The sequence below is a fragment of the Xiphophorus hellerii genome, chromosome 20, assembly GCF_003331165.1.
Source record: "Xiphophorus hellerii strain 12219 chromosome 20, Xiphophorus_hellerii-4.1, whole genome shotgun sequence".
Taxonomy (NCBI): domain Eukaryota; kingdom Metazoa; phylum Chordata; class Actinopteri; order Cyprinodontiformes; family Poeciliidae; genus Xiphophorus; species Xiphophorus hellerii.
Window position 1 is genome coordinate 15,844,785 of NC_045691.1, and position 16,936 is coordinate 15,861,720.

Sequence of the window (16,936 nt, forward strand, 5' to 3'; positions counted from 1 at the left end):
TGTGTTTTATTTACCTTGGGAGGTGGGGCAGTTGAATCTGAAGCCTAAGGCATTATTTACCATCTGAAATATTTACTGAACTACTTGGGTGTAATTATAGCTCTCTGAAATTCAATTCCCAGAATATCCCTAATTATGAAAAAGAAAACAAAAGGATTGCGTCACAAAAAAGTAATACACCTGGGCATGATGCAGCAGAACACTGAATTCCACCTCATTGATCTCCACCATTAACAAGGGTTTTGGAAGTGAATAAAAAAGGTACACATACTTACGACATGTATCTTTTTCAAAATGTCAGAATGTTTTACAAGATAGGAAAAAGTGTGACAGTGCCATAAGATTATGCTATTTTCAAACTAATGTTGATAGTTGCAGCATGGAGACCCAAGGACCCTTTGCCATTGAAAGGTGGGCTAAGATTCATGCACCAGCTAGCGAGGAAAGCTAGCTGGTGCATGAAGGAGTTGAAATATGCCTAGACTGCAAGCATTTCATTAAAAACTGGCATTTTGTGTTGAGTTTGGAGAATCCACTTTTAATAACACCAAATAAATCTCAAAGGTAATTTAAATGTAGTAACTCAAACTGTTTTCTTCCGAGAGTAATTAAGTTAGCATTAGTTTGTTGATATATTTAAGTTGTTTTGTTTTTAATTTGTTTAGTGAAGAAAAGTGCCTGCTTGTATATATATATATATATTTTACCAGTAAACCTAACTAGCAGTGGGGAATAAAGTAATCTGAGGTAAATGTAGAACTGCACACTTCCAAAACGTTGCAATTAAATCAGTGGTAATCTGGATGTTGCTGCGTATTTTTAACTGCAATTTATAAGACAGCCACTTGGATCCAGTGCAGATTGTGCTTAGTCCTAGACAAGAAATGTATTTATGTATTTATTTGAAGTGTTTCCTATCACAACATCTTAGAAACTATAACCTCTGGGTCCGTTCCCTGTCATTTTGCATTCAGCAGATCCAGGAACCGCCTCCGTTGCGCCCGCCCCGTCCAGACTCCCATGCCCCTCTCTCTCTCTCTTATCGCACACACACACACCCACACACACACACCCCTACACCCCGTCCGTCCGGATAGGATGGGACCAGAGCAGAGCAGTAGCCACATATCCGTGCACGCCTGACCGCTAAGACTACTTCCTGGACCAAAAGAATGGGACATTTCCAGCAACACTTTTCTCCTGCAACCTCGGTCTCGCTGACGCCGCGGATAATCACTTAATAATGACCGCGTATGATCAATAATATTCGACCACTTTTTCCTGTAGTTAAAGACAGCGATTGATTGCCGATTGACTCCCCCTCTCCCTCTCCTCCTGCTTTTTCTCCCTACACTTCGGGAATGTCGCTATGTGGAAGCCCGCTGCAGACACGGAGGACTCCAACAACAAGAGATTTTGAATTGTTTTCGCACAGCCTCTGCGTGCTCGCCGCGTTATTCCTCGAAGCTAAGGAGAGCAGCCCGTGCTCGGTCCGGAGGCGAGTGAATCTGGCTTTTTCAAATCAGTGACTGTATCCTGTGACCGTCAAACCGTTTCTATACTTTGATGCTCTGCCTTCGTGGCCGCCGTGCCAACTTCGGCTTCAGTGTGTGCGTGTGATTCTTTCTAAAGGACAAGCAGCAGCAGCAGCGGCAGAAGAAGAAGAGGAAGAGGAGAGAAGGGGTAAAAAAAAAAAAAGACTAACTTAATCACCCGTTGCCTTTTCTTGTTGCTCTCGATGAGTAGTCTAACATGCGGAAAATACGGGAACCGAGTCACTGGTGGATTTTAACCCTGCTGTTTTTAACCTTGCCCGAACACAAAGACTGTCAACCCGGTAAGTACTTGCAACAAGGGTTTTTAGCTGTTATGTATTTAGCCGATAGACTCGCTGTCTATTGTTGACGCCAGTTTTGCTGGACGAAACAGGATTCCCCCTGTCGCCCCCCACACGGGTAACGCTTTGTTGAATTGTTCGGTTGCTGGGCCGAGCCGACATTAAAAGAGCGTCCGACGTTTGGACACGTTCAGCCTCCGTGATTTGTGTGCATGTTATTGATTATGCAGCTGGAGTGTGGCGCAAACTATCCCTGCGTCAACGTGATACAGCTGAATCTGTGTCCGCCGGCTCTTTGACCTTTTTTTCCTTTTCGTCTCGGCGACCCAACGTCGGGTTATTCAGTCGAAGCGGAATTTCTTTAACACAATAAAGGGATCTGTTAAAGAGGTTATTCTTTAAGACACCACCCCCATTATTCACATCCCCGTGGAATTAATCAGATTGTACAAGCCGCAGGGTTTTGTTAGTTTGGACGCCGTCATATGAGGTGGCCCAAGTTTTATTCCCGGCTTACTGTAGTTGTGGCTAGTTCAAGTCGACCTGTAATTTTGCGGTCATGTGTTGAGGTAGAGGGGGGCGGGGCGATAGTCAGCGCTGTTGGGTAGAATATAGATTGTTCAGTGTATGAGGGGCGATTAATGCCCCCACCCCCCCCCATCCCCCCGCATACGTCGATGGCCTGGTAAACTTAATTTATTAGTTGATTTTATATACTGCAACAAGCAGGGTTAATTTTAGGAAGACACAGACCCATGAGTTAGTTTTGGTGCCGTACTCACAAGTTTCGTTTAAACATGCAAATTCCCACTGAGGAATACACCTTTTCAATATTGCAGCTACATCTCAATCTGCATAAGTAACTGATTGGTCCATGCATTGCCCAAATTTAGAACTTTGTATTTCATCTTGGTTCAGACCAAGTAAGACTAAGTCCAAAAGTGGTCTAGGTTTAGATTTAGAATTGAACATATGTAAACTTCTCTATAACATCTATAAATAATGCAAAATTGCCAGAAAGCAGATGCCAAAACATAAAAACATCTGATTTATCTGATTTACAATTATAAACTAATTTCATGCTTTTCTCAATTGTGACATTGCGTCTACTATTTATGTGTGGAAAGAATACTCTGTTCTTATTAGGTAGCAAAAAAAACACAAAAGCAACGAGAGTAGTATGACATTTTTTTGTTATTTATACTCTATTAAGGGATGGAAACAATCTGCAATGTACACTATAAAATGCTTAAGCATTCAACCTTTTTAGGTTGCGTACTGACAGCGAGATGTCTCCTCTATAACATCACATTTTGTGTACAGGGAAGAAAAAAAGTCAGTGTTCCAACCAGAACTATTATCCGTACACCACCAACAAAAAACAGAAAACAACATTTACAACAATAATGAAAGTCTGACCAATACAAGGGAACAGTCCTGGAGTTATTTGTACATAACAAGATATGGTGACATATTACTAACCACTAGTTAGAGGTGCTGTGTTGGAGATCAGTGTGTGTTGCCTTTGTTGCGCAGCTGTTCCAAAGCAGGTTTACTTTTAGATTTGTAACGGTCTTAAAAAACTAATCTATAAAAGTTACCCTTTATGTTTATAAATCATTTGGACAATAATTCTATGTATTTTCATCTAAATAATATTTGTTTGGTCATTTCATTTATGCATGCAAATTACAAGATTTAAATAGTTTTCCAAAAACAATTCCAGTTTTTTTAGTCCTTTTCTGTAAGGACTACGGAAAAACAGACAATTTTATACCAATTTCAAAATACAAGTACAGAACCATCAAAACGAAAAACTATCCAATCCAACAGTTCATAAAAATAAAGACAAAATATCCATCAAATAAATTACTGTTAATAAAGGACCAGTCCAGAGAAAGAAGAAGACAAACACACACAGATTTCTTGACCTTTAATACTTAACAGCGAATTATAAACCGCCCTGCAATGGACTCCAAATACCAAGACAGTTGTGCTGAAACAGATGGAATATCTTACTCGATACATACAGTGTCATCAGCATACACCTGGAAACCTGCACCACGGTACGAAACTGGCAATAACATTTTTCTTATAGCTATAAAGAATAAGACCAAGAATTGAGCCTAAGGGCACTTTCTAAAAGTCTTAGCATCATTTCTAGAAATGTCTTCACCTCTATAAAACAGAGACCAAATATTTTAACAATGCCAACCTCTCTGTGGTGATGGTAAGCATCCACTTGAATAAAGAAAGAGGCGTGAAGAGAGCACCTAAAACCTGCAACGGCGCCAGAATTAGGTTTGTGTTTGGAATATCATCACTTTCTGATGGATCGTAGTGGATTGTAGAGCATCATGTTAATTTTTCTTTGGAAACTGGATCTGTATAGAGCATGATGTTGACCTTCTGACACATGTTGCAGCACTATCAGTGAGGTTTTAAGCAAAAGCAGTTAGATCATGTAATTCATTACTGTTGTCTTTTCACTCGAGGTTATATCATGAGACCCTCGTAGGAAAACATAAATTATTAAATAAACATGCGTATTGGTTTGGAATATCAACAATAATGACATTAATCTGGTTGACGGAGCTGCAACAAATAAGGGTTATACAAGAGGAGTGTTAATAGATTAAAAATGTTTTCCACATCAAAAGCAGCACTGCAAACATTTTACTGGAATGTTATTGGGATAAATTTTAAAAATCTGGAATTTCAGGAGTCGCATGCACTTGACTTAAGAATTCTGTTGATGAAAGATAGTGTGTGTGCGTGCGTGCGTGTGTGTGTGTGTAGCTAAATAATGCAAAATCAGATATGTTGAAGATGACATGAGGGGGCCGACAAGGTCTCATACGTCCCAGTTTTATTTACTTTCTACACTAGTGATTGTTGCATTGTCAAATTTGCTTAAAATTACTTTTCATGCTGATGATACAGGTGTTTTTTTCAGGAAGTTACTTGGTCAGCTTGTCAACATGAGAATAATTACATTTAAAAAGTAATGTAAGTAAATTATCATTTTAAGTAGAACAAAATCTATTATATTTGGTTATTGAATAATCACTGCACAAATATTCATGATAGAAAGTATACCAATAAACAAAATAAATAAAATCAGCTGGACTAAATGTAATTGGAAATCACAAGTAAATTGTGTCAAAACGGAAATGTCTATGTAGGATCAAGTCAAAAACAATGTAAGCAAAAGTTTATTTTGAAAACTGTGTAAAATACAGTTTCATATGTTACTTATTGCCTATGAATTTGGGGAAAAAACATACATTTTCTGCTATTCAAACATTAAACAAATGTTTAATACTGATTAACCATTTGTTTAATAAATATGAATGGATAAAAGATAAAGGGTAAGGTAAAGAAGCAGATATATTTTTGCTCAGTTTGGGTTTATGCTTAATGATTTATTAGTTCTTTTTTGATAAAAGGTCAAATGAATAATTATAGATTTAAGTTAATAATGTACCAATAAGACAATGAGCTAAAGATCAAAGTCAGCAAATTTTCCTGTGACCAATCTTTACCTGTGACCCCCAGAAAAATTGTACTTTTTTTCCTGCCCTTCTGTTAATTAAATGATTAGAATAGCTCTTTGTCTTTTCAGTCGGTAAGTGCATCAACGAGCACAATGTTCTTTGATGCACTTTGTTTTGAGTTTTGTAAAAAAAATAAAATAAATGGGCATATGCTTTGATGCATAAATGAGGATAATCTTGTAATCCCTTCATTTTTGTGATGGAATTCAAAACTACTACCTTTATCAAAGAACCTGCAGTGTTTTTTTTCTGTCTCTTTACGGTCAGTGCTTGTTACATTTAATTGATGAATTTGAGAACAAAGTTTACTCAAATTAATTTACATGTATTATACTCCTTTGGAAGAGGGTTTAGGTTATCACAGTTAGCAGGGCTGACGTTGAGATTCCCGGAAATTGGTGTCAGCCAGTAAAAGCCTGATAGGCGGATTTCTAATTGGAATGTATTGACCAGGTTCTAAAATATGAAATGAGTTACTGAACATGGCACAAAGCAGAGTTTTGAGTGTTTGAATATCCAAAAAGATTCTGGTTCTTTTAGCCATATTTTTTGTTTTTGGGACAATCTAAATAAAACATGCATATGCATTACAAACATACTGCAAACATCTCTGTGTGTTGTTTAAAGTAGCTTTGCATATTGAGTGAAGCCCGGTGAGTAGTAACCTTGGTGCCGAAGGAATTAAAAAATTGTGCAATTGGCCAAGCAATGCTCATTCTTCCTTTAAAGTTCAGATGTTGTTGTAAAAGGAAAACGCTAAATACTAATAAACAGAAAAAATCCATGCATTAGAGAGAGAGAAAATAATATCAAAATAAAGAACAAGATGAGAAATTTGGGGTAGATAGGAAGCATTTAAGAGACAAGATTCCGCAGCTGGAGCCTGTGAGTGTCCACCCATTTTAAAGACATCATTATTTGCATGCTGTTTCTATTTTTTTTTTTTTTTACTGTGACTAATAATGCTGTTCCTGACTTATTCCAGATTGATGGCTTGAACAAATATATTTGAAATGGTCGGAGTTCATCTATTCAAAATTTTATTCTAGCAAATTGACAAGATGGTTTCTATTGTCTACTGCATGCAGAAGTTGACCTTGCTTGTGTGTTTATGTTACAATTGTATGTTCTCAACAGCAATAGCTATTAGGAGAGTTCCTGAGTCTACTCCAGGGTTGTTGTTTTACATGTAGTGCCCCCTGAAAACCCACAGATCACCGCCTTTCAGTTTTGTATTTTGATCTCGTCACTTGAATACAGGGATTTTTCATTATACAGCCAATCTCTCTGGGTTGATCTCTTGATACCAATTCATGTTATTGACCTCTTAGGAATAGATCCAATTTGTTTTGTGGTTTCCTATTTTACCCTCTTTGCATTACACATCTCCTTTTGTCTTGTGACTCTGTTGTTGCCAGTTCTTTTTTCAAATGCAAAGCAAACATGCATTTAAAAAAAACCAAAAAAAAACCCCAAGTGACACTTTTTAGTTTCAACATTTGATATCTTTTTTTTTTCCGGCTACCCATGATATATGACTTAAAAGATGTTTGATTTGATTAATATTTACAGTCTCAGTTGGATTTAGGTGTGATTACAGTCAACAGTGGCAGCTCCTCTAAAACCAGTCAGTAATTTTGAGAGTACTTTGTCATTAAGAGGGCTGCACTGAAGGCGTTTGTTGACTGAAAAGACATGTTGGCTCCTCTCCCCACTGGCAAGTGTTTAAGTTACCAGCTGGCTTTACTGGTGTAAGTTCAAACATGGTTAATCCGATCACCTGCCAAGTGTTTTTTTTTTCCCTTAAAGTTTCTGTTCTTTTTATGAACAGTTTTCATGGAGAGTTTTCATAGTGCTGCATGTTCACTTAATCTCAAATACATATTTCTGTTTGATCATCCATTTTTCTAAATGTAGGGAGGCTAGACTGTGTGGACCTTATGTATCATCAGTGGTTGATATATATATATATCTATATCTATATCTATGTAGATATATATATATAGATATATCTATATATATATAGATATATCTATATATATATATAGATATATCTATATATATATGAGCTATAAGCTAACATAGTGGAATGCCTCCTCTCCTAGACAAACCCCCCTTTCACCACCACTTTAAAATCCCTTAGTTCTAAACTTCCACGTCCTCATGTCTTCACATTGCAGCTTTATTGACTGGAGGCTTTACAAGCCCCTAAAAGCTGGGTTTTCTCATATGGCTTGTCTCACCAAACGTCTTGCACAGAGAGGAGGAATGGGGGGGGGGCAATACAAACTGCCCAGCTGACCAGCTTGAAGGTGGAAGAGGACAAATCTAGTTGAACACTGCCATCTGATAGATTGTGTCGTTTCTGGCTGACTGACATGAATCTTTCAAATTCCATCATAGAGTACTGGACGTAAAGCTGAAATGGAAATGTTGTAAATTCAAAGATGAAATGGCTCATCTTAAATTATACATACTTCATTTAAGCAACCTAGCAGGTTTTATCTTAAGATTTAAACCCATTTCTGTTTCAAGTGTTACGTTTTGGTACTAAATTGAGAATCACATAAGAATAAAGGGTAAATATTCGATGACAAAACGAAAAGAGGCACATTAAGAGACAAAATTCTAGTATGTCTATATATGTCATATAAAACTGACATAGTTTTATATCCCAAAAAATCATGGCAGCCTGATCCACATGGTGAACCCATACAGTGTCAAATGCAAAGCAGTATTTTTTTTAATGACATTTGCATATTTTCTATCATTGAAATAAACAGGTAGATGCACGCTAATCTAATTTTGCCATAAAGAATAATCATTGGTAACTGATTTGGACTCAGTTTTGTGTTATGCCAGTACCCTGGTAGCTATGACAGTGGACACTGATTAAGAGAGTCTACATTAGCCTACAGAAAAGAAACCATGGATGCAACTGTCACACAACTCTGCTGCTCTCCCACTAATGCATTTTTCTTACAACCGTGGCATCATTCAAGGGCAAATAAACAGGGTTTCCAATGGTATAAGTTTGGTTTCTTGCTGAGAAGCATTGTTACAGCGAATAATAAAATAGCTAACCACAAATATTCTTACATTTTATGCTAAGTCTATGTATAAAATGTTATGACAATATCTTAAATAAGAAATATCACAGTATTATTTTGTTATGCTTATGGACAATCTCAATGTAAAACATATATTGATGTATTCTAACATCAAAGCAGACAGTAGGTTTGCACGCCATGAAAAGTATCATTAACAGAGGAAATAAAATTGCTGCACAATATGTATTAATAACAAAGTGTCACAATATAAATATGATACCGGACATGAGGTATAGAGAAGTGAAGAAGAAGTGGTTTATTTGCAACTGAAATCTTTACATCAATATTGAACAAGAATTTTGCAATATTATGTTTTATTAGTACTGAGCATGCAGAGGTTAGTAAATGTGATTTTTAGCCTATGCCCTTTTGTTTCAAGTGAATCCCTAAAAATCTGCTTCTAAACTCCTCTTACATGGAAGCAAGCGCAAGGGAGAGTTAGAAATGTGACTTCAGCCTATGTAAATTGTAGACGCCCCCTTCTCAGCCTTTGATAAGAGTATTTTAGGCAAACACAAACGTCTTTCCTTTTTTTAATTGACAGTGTTGCAATTACAGTGCTGTTGCGCTCATTAAAGCCAATGATCATCTTCCTGTTTGGAGCATGCAAGGAAAATACAGCAATGCAGAAAAGGATTACACTGAATGGGCTTTTATATTACTGGCAATTCATTTTAGGCATGCAAGGACCTCGGCAAACAAAATAGAAAAAAAGAGTCAGTTATTCAATAAATATAATGGCTATTTCTATGGTACTGTTAATAGGGAAAAATTGCTTTTCAAAGAACATTTCAAATTGATTTGGATTTAGGTTAAAAATCTATATTCTTTTGAATTGGTAACAAAAAAATCTAAATAGTAGGCATGCCATGTCAACAGCACTGGGCAGGTATGAATTGAGTTTTAGAAGAGTGTTGATCCTTTGCCAGTTATCATTAAATGTCAGAAAAAATGTGCTTCTGTGTATGAAAACCATTATGACCATAATGGAATCATGATTATCTCCAATAATTGTGATAATATGATTAATTGGTAACCATGACAGGCCTGGATACAAAGTGGGCAAACATTTTATTAATTTACTAAGTGACGTCCGGACACCCTGCTGTGCCAGCAGGATGCCAGCTGTCTGGATCTCACTGATGTAGGCAGCGCCATCATTATCATCCAGGTCCTTCATATCTTCTCCTGATAATTAGCACAATGTGCATCATGCTGGCATAAACTCTTAGAAAGGGAACAGTTGTGGTTTTAAAATAGCCTCACTAAGTTCTGCTCAGTCTCAATCATATATGGGCTCAGCTTGCCGTTATCGTGTTGTCTTTCCACCAGCTGCTTGTGCCACCCACTAAATGGTCCGATGGGGAAACATTGCAACTGTAATCACTTTTCACTGGTGTGTATATAATTTGCTGTGGATCCTTTTTACTGGTGATGCTCATCCTTCCCTCTCTGCTTTCACATTTAATGACTAGCTTATTTATCTTCCTAATTAAACTGGTGAAACTTTTCACACTACAATGCATTACTGTTTCCAGTAACATTTTCTAAATGTGATAGTTTGGAAACTGTAAGGGTGATAACTTTGTTGTTTTTTTTAATTTATTTTTTAAAATTTTTATAACAGCTGCCTGGTTTCAGAGAACTGAGACTCAGCACGCAACTCGTACCTTATTATGGTGGTTAAGCAGTGATCACCATTGTGGTTTGGGAAAAAAACACCCCAGCATGTTTACCTCGAACTGATCAGCTGTGAAAAATGTGCTTCATTTGGCTGAAACAGCTTGTAAAACGAGATATGCCCATTATTATTCCACACCTTCTCTCAGAGCCTGTACTCACTAACAAATTAAAAGTTAAGTTTATTTATGCTACAGCACAAATAAATTTATTGTGAAGCAGATTTAGTTCACTTAGCATCTGTACATACTTGGAAAAGGATCTTCAGGTCCTAATGGGATAAGAGCAATGAGAACAGCCTTGAAATTAAAACACATTTTCATGAACACAATAAGGAATTGATTTAGGGTTTAAGATTATTGCTCCAATCAGAGAATGGTTTTCTTTTCTCCTTTTTGGGGGTTTGAGAATACATTTTTCAGTGTCCCTGCAGATGGAATATAAAGCAGTTAAAAGCCTTTATCATCTCTCTGCTGTAAGGAGAGTAAGAATCTATGCAAGTGTATGTTTTAGTTTCCAGAATTTGTTGCTAATTCAACATGTTTGCCAACTTTCTATTTATTCAAAAGTGTATTTGGGAATGTTAGATAATTTCACAGTGCTGTTTTGCTGGACAATGGGAAGAGAAAATGTTTGCTATAATATATATTGTGGTGTAGTAATTGTTTGCCATCTATGGAATTGCACTGCTAATAATCAGTTGACATGATCAGTTCAGCTGCCAGTTTATCTCACACTGTCACTGGAAAAAATATTAATTCTGAAAACCTGTTGCCTAGTAAATACATTTGGTTATTTAAAGTGTTTTCTGTACATGAGGTCTATTAATATCACATTTTTCAAGGTGTTGAACCTTCTTTTTCAGCAGAAGTTTTATTTTCTGATTAAAAAAAACCCCTGCTGATTTGGTGCTTTTTACTCAGAAAGTTTTATATGTTTATTTTCTTGTACCATGTAGTCATTATGAATGGACAAAGCTAAAGATTTGGTCATTTTATTTGTAGACAAAATAAATATTTTCACAGCATTGTATTTCTCTGACTAGGGCATCTATAAGTCTAAGCTCAAGACTTACTTTTTCAGGCAAACTAATAAAACCATGTTGCATGGTGGCATTGCGCCTATCATTCTTTTTCTATTAGTTTTCTATCCAATTTCTACTTATAGTTTTCTGGTGATGGAATTTTTACTGTAAGGTACTTCAGTCTCCTTAGTGGATTGAGATTACGTGCTATATGAATCAATCAATGTGTATGCAACAACCCTTTGTTTCACATGATGGTGTTTTTAGCAACATATCTTTAGCAAACAGATTATGGTGATTACCACATAACTTTTACATAGACATGCATTTTTTGTAAAATGATCAGTGGTTCTAAATTGAGCTATTGCTAAATATTTCTTTTATATGATGAACACTAACTGTAGTTAGTACTTTACGCATATGTTTAGAATGATTGGTCATGTTACAGTGCTAATGTAATGATAAACTGAGTGAAAAAAAACCCATGAGTAGCTTGGTTGCTTCTTATGTGCATCGAATGCTAAAATTCACAGAACATTAAATAGGTTTCATCATTCTAAAAACAAAAGCTAACAGTGGTGTGTGTCCCCAGGCCATGATAAACTCACTATTATGATGCAGGGCAAAAGTCAATAATTTGTAAATAAATTCTAACCCAGGGGTACTCAAGAGTGGGGCTGCTGTGATATTATTGCTTCCAACATGCTCTGTAAGCTTTAGCATAATCTCTGAGATGTGGTCAACTTGGCAGTGAGACTCTGTCCAACAAGCTAAATATCTTATTGGCATGCAAAGTGTGTACTCATGACAACTTGAAATATCAACCAACAAACACTGCGTTCCAAACTGTCCTTTGCAATATTGTTAATGCACACACAGATATTGCAATGATGATTTATAGTGCAGCTTTTACTTAGGAATCCAAAAATTGTCTGTTTCTCGCATAATCCTCCATTGTTGCACACACACACAAGGGTACACCAATGAGGGCTACAGTCCTTAACAAATCTGTGCTGAGTTTGATACCCGACCCTGAGGAATTTACTATATGTCATCCCCTTTCTCTCTATGCCCTTCTTCATGCCAAGATACTAATAAACAAAGGCTACTAGTGTCACAAAATCTTCTTAAAAATGAGGAAAAAAAACAACAAAACAAACAGTGTGGCATTCTGTAGACTACTAATCGTCAGCTTGGAAAATCTAATGTCCCTAATGTGGCCCTTAGGTCAGAAAAATGCCTCTGTTCATGGTTTTTCCATAAAAACAGTAGCAGTCCTACACAGCTGCAAACGCTAATTCTTTGTCTGGCCAGAAGAAAGAATTTGTTTGTTAAACCACCTAAGATTTAAAAAGGTTTTAATAAATTAAGCTGGTAGTTTTAGGGCAAATGTTTGCACTGACGCTTATATAAATATCATGATTTATGTAGTTATACTGTTTTCAATTGGATTTGATCTGCTGCTGAAATTCAGATAAAACATTTACTTTGATTCATATTTTTAATGACACAATGAGTTGTTATTTCTACATGTGAAACTGGATTGTTTCTGTCCGTAACTACATTTAATGACACCAGGTCTCAGTTTGCTGCAGTTTATGACTGCACAGGTAGATGTCACTAAATTCCATATACTGCTTCTTTGACTGGCATCAGTTGATTAGTGGGTACACTAGTATATGTAGCAAAAGTTATCGGATATGAATTTATTGTAACCTCCTTTCTTTGCTGCAATTACACTAGCATTTTTCAGATCCTCAATCTAAGAGCACTTGCTTAGTTTTGTCTTTTGCTTTTGCACACGTGTTTCTTTTCTTCATGAAAGCCTGAGGAACAAATATGTGAGAACAGTTCTCTGGCTTATGTGTCCACCGGCTACATCGATTTCCAGTTGTGCCACGGCTTTGTCATGTCTCTTTTGGGATTTTCATAACTTTCAGAAATGGAGCACCCTCAAGCAGCCTGTTCTGTAGCAGCCATGTTTCCAAAGATGTTGGCAGTTGCTTTAGGGTTTTCTTTTTGTTTTTACAGGTTTATAGGAGACGCAGATTCCCAGCTCATATCTAATCAATCTAGCCAGGAGTACTTTGGGACTGTGTTTTACTTGCTTTAATTACTACAGCTGCCAATATCTCAGGGAACAACTGCGGCATTTGCTCTCATCCTTTTCATATTTGTGTGGAAAAAATTAATAACAAATGAAAAATGTCATTAAACATTCATTTCATTTCATCAATGTGTATTTACATATTCCCTGTTAAAATTTATGCTTCAGAGAAAGCAGTCTGGCAAAGGCAGATCTAGTAGTATAAATACATTGCAAGATGGCGAGCAGAGCCTGGAGTGAAGTAGAACGTCATGTGCCTGCTGAATATTAGCTCCCTTACTGACACAGGCAGTGTGATCGCCCTGCCTGGAAATACGGAAATTGGTTTTTTAAAGTGGAATATTCCAGCTGATGTGAGATTGAAATTGTTATAACTCAGTTTATTTTCTAAGATAATCTCAGTAGGTTGACGTTAACAGTGATTAAGCTGTTTATTTGCCTAACTTATGTTAATGGAGGCGATCAGTCATCACTTCATTACGTGATGTGTACGGTTGAGTTCACTTAGTCTTTCAGCCAAGACACTCAGAAGCTGGTCACAGTAGCATTTTAATCATTCAGGATGACTCACAGCCACTTCACTCCAGATCAAGACAGATTTCATCTGTCTCCGAGACATTAAGCCCAAAACACACACACAGACTAACTGGATTTGACCAGGTGGATTTGAAACAAGGGAAGAAAATTGCCATTGGGGAAGCTAGTGTACTTATTTCCTGTGCTACGTGACAATGGTGATTAATATCCAGGCAACAAGACACTTTCACTAAAGGACATCTCCTACACTGGAGGACTTGGCCATATCAATAAATGTCCTTTGTCCTTCAGTTGCTATGTCCGCTCTCCCCTTAACAATCTTGCCACGATGTGATACTGTGTCAGCTTTACTTACAGCTGAACTGTCAGTCACTGTTGCCCTGTAGAGAGCGAAGACAATGGAAGCTTCAGGCTTCTTTTTCCTTTATTGTGTTATTGTGGGTCAACGCACCATGTGTGTTTTCTTTGTGCTCGAGTCTTTGTTGTTGACGTCAGTTAAGATTGCCTTTTTCTGATGTGAGGAAAGACGAATTCAATCTCCTCGACAAAGCTCATTTTGCCCGTCATGAACTATGGCTGAAATTATTTAAATATATGGGATTAGTTGACACATGTTTTATCAAGCTGCTAGGGCTGTGCTGAATGCAAAATGAGCTGCCTGAATGAAAAATCAAGGTGTTTTTTTATTATTTAAGTTTTAATGTTTGCACAAATTTAACAAGTATGGAAACAGAATTTTACCTCTTCTTCTGTAAATCGATGGTATACCTTTTTTTATTAGTATTAAAATTGGTCATTTGGAGTTCAAATTGGGTCACTGCAGTCTTTTTTTAAAATAAAATAATCCACTCTACTGACAATTCTAATGGTCCAGAGTAGGAACGAACTGGTATGAGGTCCTTAATGTATGATATCCTGAAGTAAAATCGCTACAGTATTGCAATATTTTCTACAAAAAAGAAAATTACAATTGTTTTTATTTAAGTAACAAGTATTTCTAGTGCCATAAAAAAAATATTAAATGTGCTGATTATCACAGCATAATATTGTGTTGACTTATTATTATTATTGAAACCGTAACGTTTTTTATACCCTGCTTGAAGCTGCATTATGTAACACTTATAAAAAATATATAATTTTACATATTTGTTAAAACTTTAATTATATATAGCATGATGCAGGTAATTTGTGGAAAAAAAAATCGAGATCTTCTGCCTTCTGCCAGTGCTCCTTGTACTAACTAGAAACAACCAATCAGAGGTAGGATCATTGTCAATTATGCCCATGCACACGCCACTCACTCCTCCAGACACCTTGCTCTTCTATGATACAGCTTCCCCCTCGACAGCAGAGCCCATCTTGAATGCTAAGTCCAGTTAGCATGGCCACCGATGACAGAGGATAAAAGGTTTTCCTATAATAATAATAATAATAATAATAATATATTATTAGCCTAAAAGCATTATTGCCTAAATGATATTTTACTGAATATGACTTAAGAATTATATATATACTAATATTTATTCCAGTACGTATGATGGTCTTGTTGCAAAGCACCAACCTATGGTATGTAAAACCACTGTTTATGACCCATTCTGTGCTTACATATAATGTAATACCTTGTTCACCATTAGATACCTTATTTTGGGGTATTTATAAATAATTGTAAAGAAAAACATCCTCTGCACTAAAATGTAGTTGTAGTTAAGGACTTACATTCTTGTGTCCACTCTATTGTCCTGATTTCATGAAATCCTTGTCAAATGTTTTTATTCCTCCTCGTTAACACTCTTTGAGATCAGTCCTGAGGCATTGGGTTTCGAGTGAGATTGATGTTCTGTTTGTTTCTCTCACACTTCGGCTACCTCACACAGAGAGAAAGCACTAAAAACATCAATGGAAGGAATAGGATAATTGGTGTTTAACTATGTTACGTAAAAGCTGTATCGTATCTCGGCTAATTCTAGGCATTTATCAAGTAGTTAGGTACATTTTGAAATGATCAAATACTATCATTTTATCTTGAACAATTTTTTTGGGGTTTTTGTGAAAATAACGGAGGAAGCAGGTGATTAGATTTTGGTGGCTAATTTCAGAAGATTCCAGCGAAGAGGATCTGCTGAGTTCAATGCTTTTTTTGTTTTGGGAGCAAGAACAGGAGTTCACACTCCACCCTATCGATCCTGTTGACATGCTCCCCTTTAGGGAATGCAAATGTTTCTGTTCTTCAACACAAACATCCAAACCTTCCTCATAGTGGAACCCTAATTAACTTGAGATTTGAATACCATGGCCTTTCCATTTGACATTTCCATATTTCAGAAACATATTGTTTTATGCTTCCCAACAAAGAAGACCCTCGTATTTATCAGTCAGTGAAGTTTTACGACGAACGAGTCAACAGCTGAATTTATTGAACACTTCCAAACAAAACACCTTCCACTTGATCCCTGCATAATTCCTGCCATGCTGTCATACAAATTCCTCCTTGTGTGCTTATCTGTCAAACGCTGGTGTTAACTATAAGTAAGAAGGCAGCTGCCATATGTTGTTGTCAAAGCCGGCCTACACCTACAGCACATGTGTTTCTCCCGGCATAACAGATCTATCCCAAGGTAACCACTAATCACTCAGGGATTCCAACAATCATTGCTCCACATGCCCATCAGTAAGGGTCAAGAAAAAGGAGATGGCAGCCACTCTTCTGCTCCAATTTAAAGGCTTTGAATGAGCCTCATCACACTTTTGTTTTTGTTGTGTGTTTTTGTCACTGTAAAGGTAAAAGTTGAGTAGGTATGCAAAACCAAATCTGTTAAAACAGATCTGTTAGGGTCCTAACATCTTTGTATGCCCTTCACTAGAGATTAATAAATTATTTCAAGATAAAGCAATGTTTTAAACTGTTACAATTTTAAAATCATACATTCTTATGTCATATCATTCTTATGGTCCTAAGGTATTTTTAATTGGAAGCAATATAAAAAGAATTGTACAGTTATCGACTATGGCACAGCACAATACTACCAGGGTCTGTTGACTGCTGGTCAACTGGCTTAAAGGAAGCTACTACATACACAAATATAA

The 16,936-nt window shown here is 36.6% G+C and overlaps 1 protein-coding gene across 1 annotated transcript in view; it reads left to right on the forward strand.

Moving 5' to 3' along the window:
* Positions 1 to 1,065: 1,065 nt before the first annotated feature.
* ca16b (carbonic anhydrase XVI b) overlaps positions 1,066 to 16,936 on the forward strand; it is a 155,543-nt gene continuing 139,672 nt past the window's right edge. The window contains 1 exon segment of the mRNA XM_032549643.1: positions 1,066 to 1,837. Within this exon segment, the coding sequence (XP_032405534.1) occupies positions 1,753 to 1,837 (85 nt within the window). The 5' untranslated portion in view covers positions 1,066 to 1,752.